The sequence below is a fragment of the Camellia sinensis genome, chromosome 14 (assembly GCF_055761805.1).
Source record: "Camellia sinensis isolate YWXY chromosome 14, ASM5576180v1, whole genome shotgun sequence".
In the NCBI taxonomy this organism is placed as follows: domain Eukaryota; kingdom Viridiplantae; phylum Streptophyta; class Magnoliopsida; order Ericales; family Theaceae; genus Camellia; species Camellia sinensis.
The window spans coordinates 73,789,956-73,801,879 of NC_138974.1; the positions used below are offsets into that span (position 1 = coordinate 73,789,956).

At 39.1% G+C, this 11,924-nt stretch overlaps 1 protein-coding gene across 11 annotated transcripts in view; it reads right to left on the bottom strand.

The window, feature by feature from the left end:
• The window catches only part of LOC114304881 (homeobox-DDT domain protein RLT2), a 30,485-nt gene extending 18,599 nt beyond the window's left edge, over nt 1-11,886 (bottom strand). For 9 of the 11 annotated variants that reach the window (XM_082905419.1, XM_082905422.1, XM_082905420.1 and 6 more), the window contains exons 1-6: nt 11,752-11,886; nt 11,248-11,657; nt 11,098-11,158; nt 10,646-10,738; nt 9,892-10,195; nt 9,658-9,760 (exon numbers count right to left, since the gene is read on the bottom strand). In XM_082905419.1, coding sequence (XP_082761545.1) covers nt 10,055-10,195; nt 10,646-10,738; nt 11,098-11,158; nt 11,248-11,657; nt 11,752-11,856 — 810 coding nt within the window. In that variant the 5' untranslated portion in view covers nt 11,857-11,886 and the 3' untranslated portion in view covers nt 9,658-9,760; nt 9,892-10,054. Of the gene's footprint in view, nt 1-8,118; nt 8,404-9,657; nt 9,761-9,891; nt 10,196-10,645; nt 10,758-11,097; nt 11,159-11,247; nt 11,658-11,751 lie in introns of those variants that run through there. The other 2 variants (XM_082905417.1, XM_082905423.1) reach the window with 2 other exon arrangements.
• Nucleotides 11,887-11,924: the final 38 nt, after the last annotated feature.

Below are 11,924 nucleotides of genomic sequence, written 5' to 3' on the forward strand. Positions count from 1 at the left end.
CTCTGTCGATCTCTGCTCTGCCTTGCTCTGTTTGTATATCTCTTTCTGTCTCTGTCTCTGTCTCTGTCTTTGTGAGTTCGTGGCTTTGACTCTCTCAGTATTGTTATTTAGGTCAAAACTCTTATTTACAGTTTGGCCCAATTATTAGTCATTATTATATTTCCACCTGTGAATCTTTGATTTATTATAATGATAGACACCAAAATCCAAGCAATCAGATGTAAACTCACTGGTGCCAATTATATTTATTGGGCTAATGTCATGAAGAATTTCCTTCTTGGTCAAAAAAAATGAGGCTATGTTTCTAGTTCTGTTCCTCGTCCATTGGACCCGAAACAAGAAGGATATCTGACTTCTTGTGACAATTGAGATTGTCATAATGCCCAAGTTCTGACCTGGCTTTCATAATTCTGTGGATGACCGTATTAGAATGATGTTTTCCAAATACAGTACTGCTAATGAGGTGTGAGACTATTTATTAGGTGTGTATCATCAGTCCAACTTTGCCAAGCAATATGAGTTGGAAACAACTATTCAGAGTGCTCGTCTGTGGGATCAATCTATTCAAGACTTTTACATAGAGATGACAGGCCTCTGGGATCAGTTAGCTCTCATAGAACCATCTAGCCTCAAGGCACTAGATGCTTATGTTGAGTTTCAAGAGCAAGGTCATTTAGAGCAGTTCTTAACGGCTTTCTCTCCTCAGTATGAGGCTATCCGTTGTGGCATCCTTCATCGGTCTCCTCTTCCTTCTGTGGATGCTATTGTTCGTGAGCTTCTCTCCGAAGAAACCCGTCTTAAGACAGCCAATCAGACTCTTATCTCCATTTATCTTCTTGGCTCCTGCTCAGCCTCCTTTGCTGTCGAACACCCCCGCTTGGTATGATCACTTTCAGACTGCTGTTATTAAGCTTGAATTTCATCATTGTGCCCAGGACTCTGCTTTATTTCTTCTCCACACCTCAACTAGATTTATTGCATTATTAGTATATATGGATGATATGATCATCACTAGCTTGGACTCTTCTGCTATCTCTGAGGTCAAGCAACATCTCTTCCGCACCTTCAAGATGAAAGATCTTGGTCCTTTGCGGTATTTTCTTTGTATTGAAATTGCCTCTTCTCCAAAAGACTATTTTCTGTCTCAAGTTAAGTATGCTAATGAGGTCATTCACCGTGTTGGTCTTACTAATGAGGCTAAGTTTGAAATGGTTGTGAATTTATTATTATTATTATTATTATTATTTTATAAAATTGCATGTCATTAAGAATCTATAGCAAATTTAAGTTTTGAGTATATAAATTTGATCATGCAATTGAACACATTTCTATTAACATATTAAAAATAGTACTAATTGTTATTATATGTCTCTATCTATTAAAATTAGGAATATAAAATTGTATTTTTTTTTCATTCTAATATTAAAATCCCAAATAACATTTTTTTCAACATATATACTCAAATAATTAATTAGAGGTCATGTTTCGACACAACAAGATAATATGATTTAAATTGTACATGAAATTAACGGATTATGATTGATCATTTTTTGATACGAACACGTACATAACACGGTCTGATAACTCAAATACGAAGGGTCTGTTTGGTAACGTTTACGTTTTCAGTTTATATTTATAAAAAATTTATAAACTGGTTTTTGTTTAATTTTTGTTTATTTTTAGAAAAATATAAATTACAAACGCGTTTGGTAATAATTGACAAAATGTTTGAAAAATTTTAAAAATATAAAAAAGAATGAGAAATGGCAAGTGGTGGCAAGTGGCGGTGGAAAACGGTGGTGGAAAGTGGTGACAGTGGGTGGTGGGTAGCTGGTGGTAGTAGGTGGTGGCGGGTGGGTGGTGGTGGTGGGTGGGTGGGTGACGGTGGCGAGTGGTAGCGAGGGGGTAGTGGTGGCGAGTGGTGGGTGGTGGTGACACATGGGTGGCGAGTGGTGGTGGCGGGTAAGTGGCAGGTGGTGGTAGTGGTGAGTGGGTGGGTGACGGTGGCGGGTGGTAGCGAGTGGGTGGTGGTGGCGATGGTGGCGGGTAGCAGGTGGTGGTGGCAAGTGGGTGACGAATGGCGAGTGGTGGTGGGTGAGTGGTAATGATGGGTCAGTGGGTGACGGTGGCAGGTGGCGGGTGGTGGTGGTGGTGGGTGGGTGGTGGGTGGTGGTGGCCGGTGGGTGGCGGATGGCGGATGGTGGTGGGTGGTGGCGAGTAGGTGGCAGGTGGTAGTGGTGGTGGTGGGTAGGTGGGTGACGGTGGCGGGTGGTAAGTGGTAGCGAGTGGGTGGTGGTGGATGGTAGGTGGTGGTGGGTGGGTGGCGGGTGATGGTAGTGGTGGTGATGGGTGGTTGTAGATGGTGGTGGCAAGTGAGTGGTGAGTGGTGGTGGCAAGTAGGTGGCGGGGATGGTAGTGGCGGGTGGTCAGTGGTGGCGGGTGGATGGCAGGTAGGTGGTAGGTGGTGGTGGCAGCGACGACGAGGGGTGGGTGGTGGGTGACTGGTGGGTGGTGGTGGCGGCGACGACGAGGGGTGGGTGGCGGGTGGTGAGTGGTGGTGGCAGGTAGTGGTGGTGGTAGGGAGTGGGTGGTGGGTGGTGGTAGCGGAAGACGGTGGTGGAAAATGGTGACAGGTGGTGGCTAGTGTTGGGTAGTAAAAAAAAAAAAAAACTGAAAACTCAAAATGAAAACACATTTTTTGTGTTTTCATTTTTTGGCCCAATTTATAAACTGAGACCACTGATTTATAAATCAAAAATTTTATCAAACAAGTTTTTATTTGAGTTTTTTAAATTTTTGTAAATATAAACAGAAAACTGAAAACAAAGTGTTACCAAACGACACCTAAATAGATCGAGTTAATGTCAAACATGTATAACATGAAATTGACACGAATAATCCATTTAAAAAAAAAATTACACATTTTAATATTGTTTTCACTAAAAGATGACATGACATTTTTTAATCTCTTATGTAATTCATCCAACTTTTTAAATAATATGTAAAATAAGATTTTAAAATTAATATAGGTTTCATTTTTAATTGAGAATATATGTAATTTTTGTCTACTATTTGATATAATCTAGTAAAAAATTATATAGGAGTATAATCCTTGTAAATTAAAAATAAAATTTAATTAAAATCAAATATTTTTATGAATAATTTTGATTCAATATAAATTGGTTTCATTTGATTACGTTGCTGGAAATGAGGTTTTAGCAGTGTTTAAAAAACGCCACTATAAATCCCAAAAACGTTGTCACATTCTTTTGTGACGTTTAATTAAACGCCAAAGATGCGGCCGTCGCTATAACTTTATGACGCTTCAAAAACGTCGCTATATGACTATAGGCAACATTTTCTAAAAACGCCACTAAAAGTTCTACTAATGATAATATGACATCATCATGCTATTTAGCGAAGTTTTTAAAACGCCGTCGTATCTCTTTTTTCAAAAAAAATTAAATTGTTGGTATAATATGCGACATTTTTAGAAATGCCATGATAGCCTCTCTTTTTTTAATTGTGCTAATTTTATGTGATTGAACTAAAAAATACCTATAATTAAACTGAAAAATAACACTAATATGAAATAATAACTCCCATTCAAAATGCAACATTAATTCACTTTCCCATTCAATTTAATATCCAATCACCATTAATTACAAAATAATATATCCAAAAATCATGTTTTAGCAAAGACATTAACAGAAAAAGAAGTGTTGAGCTATAATGATGGATCCAACTATACAAGAGATGGCAAATTACTACCAAGAAAATTATCCCCAACTCAAAAATATATTCATGCTTATAACATAAATTTTAAGCTTGGATGAGTTAAATTCAAATTGAGAGAGTTCATTGTTAGTCTTCACTAGCCTACATGCTTACATCAGAACAAACTGTAATCAAATTTACCAAAATAAACATAAATTGAAGAATTTGTACCCAATACTTATGCACAGTAGACGTCCTGTTTAACCTTTTTTTCCATGACAACCACCTATTGGATTTGTACCAAAATAAACATATATATATATATATATATATATTTAAATATAAGATCCCTGAACCCTTTGAAATTCAAACTTTAGGGCTGACTCAATGGTACCAAACTCATGGAATATGGAAGCACAATGGGAGAAATCATGGAGTTTGGCCCCAACGTGAAAAGGGTGCAGAGCTCTTCCATTTTCATCATTCGTAACTTCAACAAGTAGATCTTTGCCCCTACCCTCATAAACAAAAGACCATCTTTAAAGGCCAAAGGGTCCATCCATAGAGTCATATCAATGGTCAATAAAACTAATAATAAAAATAGCATTTGGCTGGAGTTCTAGAAAACTAATAAAAGTAATCCATAAAACTATTCAGAAAGTCCAAAATGGAAATCACATCTGCTCTACTTCATATTCGAACATAAAACATGTCAAACACCCCTCTAAGCAGTTAAACAGCCCCCATCCCTTCCTCAAAACACCTATTAATACGGCCATGCCTTTCTTATTATGTAAAAAACAAACTTTTTATGCACACATGCACATATGGCCATGAACAAGAATGTACACAGGGACAGGCAAGTAGTTCTGCATATATATATTAAAATTTAAAATATAGGATTTTGTTAAAGGCACATGTTATGAAGGTTAGAATGATTGTACATTCTATGCTTGTACAATCAAAATCATACAAATATATGTGCACTTAGGACACACATTAACAAGGCCCTAAAACATAATATGAACTAATACCTTCTTGAAAATTATGTCAAGAAGTTCTGCCCTTGCTTTTGAATCAAATACCTCAGCTTGATGGCTGTTATTCCAAGAAAAAAAGAATTTGAATTCATCTAAACTAGCAATTTACAGGGAAAAACTACCAATTTACAACATGAAAAGTCAAGCCATGAATAATAAACGTGAAAAGGAAAACCATATTATATATCCAAAGGGAAATAGATATCTACCTTTATGATCGACAAGACAAGTTTTGCATAGATATCAATGGCAAGGAAGGAGAGGGACTGGACTTGTTGAGGTGATTGCAGAGGGCCAGAACTAATCACCTCAGAAGATAGGCAATGTGACACAGAAAGTTCCGGAGGTAAAAAAATAAGAGTGTTAGAATTTACCATCACCTACCACACACTCACCTACTACACTCACCTACTCCTCACCTACCACCACCTAACCTACATCTATATAATCAATCAATTGTAACAGAATCAAATATCAATAAGATATCAATCAATCAATAATACATATATTTTTTACATGGTATCAGAGCTATAAGATTTAGGCCTATACTCCTTTCTTTCCGGCGGGCAGCCGGCCGGCAACCTTGCCTTCGCTGCCCGCGGGAGTTTTTCAACACATACCTTACACATACCTTGAATTGTTTCACTAACAAGGTCCGCTATGTTGCTATACATTCATCACCTAAAGATCAGCTGTGATTCATGATCCGACGGTCCCCACCACCCATCGAAGCCATAGCAGCAAGCAACTCAACTGATGTCTCATGTGAGCTCGCCGCAGGATATCCAAATCCCAATTCTTTATCTTCTGATAACACTGCGCACCAACCAAAAAGCGACGGAACATTGTACCACCATGTGCACGTTAGAGAAGCGCGGCAACATCTTCTTCTTGACTCTCACCGGCGACGATGAGCATCGCCTGAACCCGACCCTCATCGGCTCGCTCCGATCGGCTCTGCGCAAAGCACGTGAGCAATCGACTCACGGCTCGGCTCTCATCACCACCGCTCACGGCAAGTTCTTCTCCAACGGTTTCGACCTCACCTGGGCCCAATCCGGCGGCTCCCCTTCCGCCGCCCGTGATCGGCTCCATCACATGGTCGTTTTATTCAGGCCGTTGGTGGCGGACTTGATCTCCCTCCCGATGCCGACGATCGCCGCCGTGACAGGCCACGCCGCCGCCGCGGGGATGCTGCTCGCGATGAGCCACGACTACGTGCTCATGAGGAGTAATAGAGGTGTGTTGTACTTCCGGCGACGTTCCGGCGGCGCATGCGACGCTTCTCTCTCACCATTTGAAAAAGATGAAGCAACCTCAACACACCAAGTTGTTAGCTTGGATAAAGATGGTGGATCCAAGCCGACTATGTTTGTTAAGCTATACCTTTCGCCTATTGTTGTTCAATTGGGTGATCCACGGGTTGGTCATGAACAATCATCCAACTTTAACCAACGTGGAGATAAGCCACGGTGATATAATTGAAATCCTTAATGGACTCTGATCAGTACACCCAACACAACACCACACAGCTTCCAATGCTATTATAAAATATTATCCCACAACATCCACCAGACTCTCTTTAATCATATCCTCCACTATTCTTTTCTTTATCACCTATCTTTATATTTTTTCTATGCCCCTCTCATCAGCGCATATGCTCTCTACCTTATTATATTATTATTATTATTATTATTATTATTATTATTATTATTATTAAAAAAAAAAAAAAAAAAACCAAACCAATTTTCATATTTGCACAACACCCATATTTTATTCATATTGGGGATCAACCCCGATCACACTTTTACAAAAAAAAAAAAAAAAAAAAAAAAAAAAAAAAAAAAAAACCAACACAAATTGGAACAGTGGGATTTTTCGTCTCTACTCTGCCGCCGGTCTCTTCTTCTTGCCTCCGTCCTGAGCAGCCCTTGACGGTGCTGCCTCCGTGTTTTCCACGCCGCCGAGCACGTTCACTCCCCCATACTCCTCCACTACCGCATATGGCGGCCCTCCAAATCGGAACATCACGGTGGCCTTCCGCTTCAGCTCCTTGTTTTCTGCCCTTAGCACGCTTATCTCTGCTCGCGCATCCTTATACATGCGTTGGAGCAGAGCCAGCTGGGAGTTTAAATGCTGCACCTCATTTGTCCTACTCTACAGCCGGTTCGACAAGTTTGTGACCGCCGTCATGCTTTCCACACATGCCTTCAGAGTATACTGATTGGCCTCCACATCCGACTGCACTGCCATTCTTTGCTCCACCGACCGCATCGAAAAGTTCAACGGAGCAAACTCCGGGGCGCTTGGTTGAGTTTCCAGTGCCACCGCACCAGTTCTCTCTCTTGTTGACTCGTTGAGGTCGGGAAAGAGGGTGAGCAGTCCACGGGAAGACGAGGACGAGGCCATTTTCTGGGCAACAGAGTGTTACAGAATATCTCTCGCAACAGAGTGTTACAGACTCTCTCTCTCAGCACAACGAAGAGTTTTTCAGACTCTCTCTCAGCACAACGAAGTTTTTTTTTCAGAGGTTTTTCGCAGCTTTTCTCTGCCTCAGCCTCAGCATCAACCTTGGTTAAATAGCCAAGGCAGCCACGCGCATCACGCGCCTCTTGCCACCTGCCGACAACCGGGCACGCAAGCCAAGGCGCCCACGTGCCTCGCCATCATGTCTGGCACACCTTTTGATGAATTGGGCACGCCTTTTGACAAAATTGGGCACACCTTTTGAGGGTGCGACTTTTTAAGGGTCCGGCAAGACTCTGTAAATTGTCCCGACATAGATTCCGGTTAGTTTCTACAAGGGTCCGACAAGACTCTGTAAACTGTCCCGACATTGATTCCGGTTAGTTTCTACAAGGGTCCGACAAGACTCTGTAAACTGTCCCGACATTGATTCCGGTTAGCTCCTTCATGGGTCCGACAAGACTCTGTAAACTGTCCCGACATTGATTCCGGTTAGTTTCTCCAAGGGTCCAGCAAGACTCCGTAAACTGTCACAACAACTATCCTGTCTTCTACAACGGTCCGACATGACCCCATAAACTGTCTTCTACATCGGTCTGACACCGCCATCCAGTGTCCTCTACAACGTTATGACACCACCATTCAGTATCTTCACCAATGGTCTGACACGACCATACAGTGTCTCCTATCCTTTTTTATTTTTATGTATTTTCTTGTTTATTTTTATGTATTTTCTTGTTTTGTTCCTCTCTTCAAACTCAAGTTGGTTAGTTTCTATCCTCCTTGAGTTTGCGGGGGGCTGTTAGAATTTACCATCACCTACCACACACTCACCTACTACACTCACCTACTCCTCACCTGCCACCACCTAACCTACATCTATATAATCAATCAATTGTAACAGAATCAAATATCAATAAGATATCAATCAATCAATAATACATATATTTTTTACAGAGAGAATAGGGAGGGAAGAGGAATTCAAAACTCAGACTATAATACTGTGGACATAACTTCAGAGAAGAAAATTTACAGTGAAACAACGAAAAAACCAATCTGACAAATCATCCCCTTTCAGCAATCCACTTTGCTGAAACTGTAAGACATAATGGGCACAAGCTGCATCATATGCACCGGGGAGTTCACATATTCTATACCATTCTGCAAATAGCACTGAAACCTACAAAAAACACATGTTCCAACAGGAAATGATTACTACAAAATATTTAGTTAACCCTCCAACTTCAGATCCAATTTCTAACGAGACAATTAAAAATTAGACAATATTACAAATTTTAATAAAATTCTTAAGATTTGTTTGGACCATGATTTTGAAAAAGAAAAAGAAAAATGAGAAAAAATGGAAAGAAAAAAAAAATATCCGTTCCCCTCACTTTTTTTTTTTTTTTTCAAATTTCTATTTAAATTCATAATTTAAACACAATTAAAGATTTGTGTGAATTCCTCCTTCACAACAAACTGAAAACCAACCAAACTCAGAATCATAATATGTAATCAATTTCAGTTCCTAAACCAACAAACCCAAATGATTGCTAAATTTTCCCTCAACTTGAACTAAGACCAACTTCGATGGAGTTACTATAATGGTTGCCATTGCTAAACGTCTAGCCAAAAATCAAGCTTCGCGTGCGCTCAGTGTCATTATTCAATTTTCAGCCAAATTGTTTGCAACTTTCTAGTTCATGATCAGTCTCATCTGGCACAATGCATGTTTCAAATTCGAAACACATAACTAGAATACAATAAAATAAACTGAACTAAAATATAATATAATATCATCATAAAATCATCCAATGAACTTTAGCCATGTGAATATAAGTTTTTGGACATACTTCCTTCTGCAAACCAGTTTTCAAAAGTGAATTCTCCACAAGGTTTGTATCAAAATGGTCCCAAGTAAATCAAGAATTGAAAATGCTCAAATGAATTAGTATGACCTCAGGGTAAAATTGAAAATATTAAAAATTTCACTATTTCCAACAATCAGAGCTGAGAAAGTGAATAAGCCAGTGAATAACAATTATGCCTTTGCCATCTCAATACCGATGAAAAGCATGATTTCAAAGGCGAAATAGTTTGAAGGGCGTCTATTAGAACAAAACAAAGTTAAGTCCACGGTGACCATCAATCTCCTTGTTTGATAAAAGGCTGGGCTGTTATTAAAAAGAATATGACTGAATATAAATGTAGCCATCCATTATGTGTGTTGTATTGAAGAAAACTGATAGAATCCGTAATTCCAATAGATGACCAACCCAGGTCTAGCATCCAAAAGAGCGGGGGGAAAATATAAAGATTGAATGTCGCCAAGGCAACAACCATGAGAACTAAAGACTCAGCAAAAGCAAACAAAACACAAGCTTTTTGAATTCTGAAGCTGGAGAATATACTAAACACTATCTCATCATCTCACCAGAATCCAGATCTTATTCCGGAAGAAACACTGGACTCAGCAATCAGTGATGCTCATCATCACCGTGTCCATCCGGAGGTCCTACTGGGCTAACCACTTCCAACTGCATAACATAAATAAAAAATTAAAAAAATACCCTATAATTTTCCCTTTCACATCTCAATTGTGAATGTAAAAGTAAATGTACGAAATAAGCTTTAGCCACCATATCAAACAAAATGAATAATCACAAACCTTAGCCAACACATCAACGAAATTATGAAGTTTGGAAATGACTTTTGAATCATTGATCAACAATGTTCGAATAAGGGAAATGGCAAACTCAGTCGCAGCCTCAGCACATTATATGCCAACTAGTTAGTTATGTTACTTCAAGGATTACTCGTGTAGAGCAATATTACTTATACGTACTATTCCTTCCCCCATCAAGCAGCTTAGCCATATGAACATTGTACTCAGCAAGGTTTAGTAGTTCACTGCAAAGTAGGCCAATAGTAATATCTTTGTCGAACTTTCGATCCTCATCAGAGTAAATCACCTGTAAAAATAATTACAAACAGATTTACTATACTGAAGAACTGAAAAAGGATCAACACCAGATAATCAAAACAAATCTAGACTATTTCATTTCCACGGAGAGCCATTCCCATGTCCAAATGGATTACATAGAGAAATCATAACAAAGCAGCCACTGATGGTAATATCACATTAATTCATTCACTAGACGAATTACCAATGCAACAACATAGAAAATTTCATTGCCAAAGCCTAAACCTAAGCACAATGGGAGAATAATAAGACGAGAGGTACTTTCTAATATACATAATGAAATTTTTTATGGGTCACAGATACTAAATACTTATTTCGGCATACCTGATGAAATCAAATTGGTTCAACTTTTTTAGAAAACTTGCCATTTTGAATTTTGTTTCATTGTTGAAGTCAAAAAAATATATAGAAAGACACAGGAAGGAGAAAGAATAATTACCTCTGAAATTATTTCATTAGCTTTTCTAAGAGAATCAGTAACACCATCTGCAACTGTAACTCCAATACTTGACCCTGCTTTTGTTGGTTTTACCTGCAATTGAATAAAAAGACTGCATGTTAATCAGGCTTTAACAATCATCCCAGTATCAGTGTTGCCAAACTTCTATTGGTACAAACAACAGATATTGTGGAACACTATATTCATCATATATAACAGCGGATTTCAAAGAACAAAGGGTAAACACCAATTACTGCATGCATTCCTTTCCAAGTAGGAACTCTTGAAGAAATTTTAATAAAAAGTAAGACCACGAGAACCTTTTTATACCCGAAGAAAAGGGGCACAAAAACAAGGAGTATAACAATTGGCACTAATATATGCATAACATATGCTCAGACCTAGCATAACAACAATTTAGAAAACAATGCATAACTAAATAATAACACTACCTCTTCAGAATCAATAAGCCTCCAACAGCCATGATGTAACTCAACGAAAATCCTGCCAGACCTAGGATCATTTCAAGAAGAAGACGTTATAACTGCCAGTAACGGTTCTGTCTGCGATCTTGCCCAAGAGGCAAGGACCAGTATACATACCTCTCTTCTACCTTATGACCAATATAAGCTTTTAACTGCAACCGTGACCTTTCAGCAGCATATCCAGGTTGCAGGAGTGAAAGATTATCTGTGCATGTAGAGACCTCTTGTATTTGTGGGTTCCGTTCGGAGGGCATATGAATAGGATAGTTCGGGTCATTCTGTGCATCATGAAGGTGCTCTTTCTGTTCTACAAGATTTGTTGATACCAAACCATTTTTGTCATCAACAGTAGGCAATGGGCCTTGCCTGCCCTCAACAGAAGAAATTTGAACATTTGGTTCAGCATTGTCACTGATGTAAGATGGATACTGCATCTTCATCACATACTCCTCTTTCATTTGGCGTTTATCAAGTTGTACCTCTGCCCACATTTGCTTCTTTAGAGCATTTGCGGCTTCCAAACGTTCCTGAAAAACTCCCACATTTCATATCACAGACATGCAAAAGCAGAAAATAATAATAATAAAAAATACATTAAGTCAAGAGAATACACAATATTACCTCCAGAATAATGCGAATTGAGTTTCCTTCATTCCCAACGCCAATTAAAGCAACAACGGCACTGAGGCGTTCCTCAACACTTAAATCAGAATACTCGCCTTCCATAAGTCCTTGAACCCATGGTTCACCAGAGTTACTTTCATCAATAACCGTGTCTTCTTGATCAAGAGTAG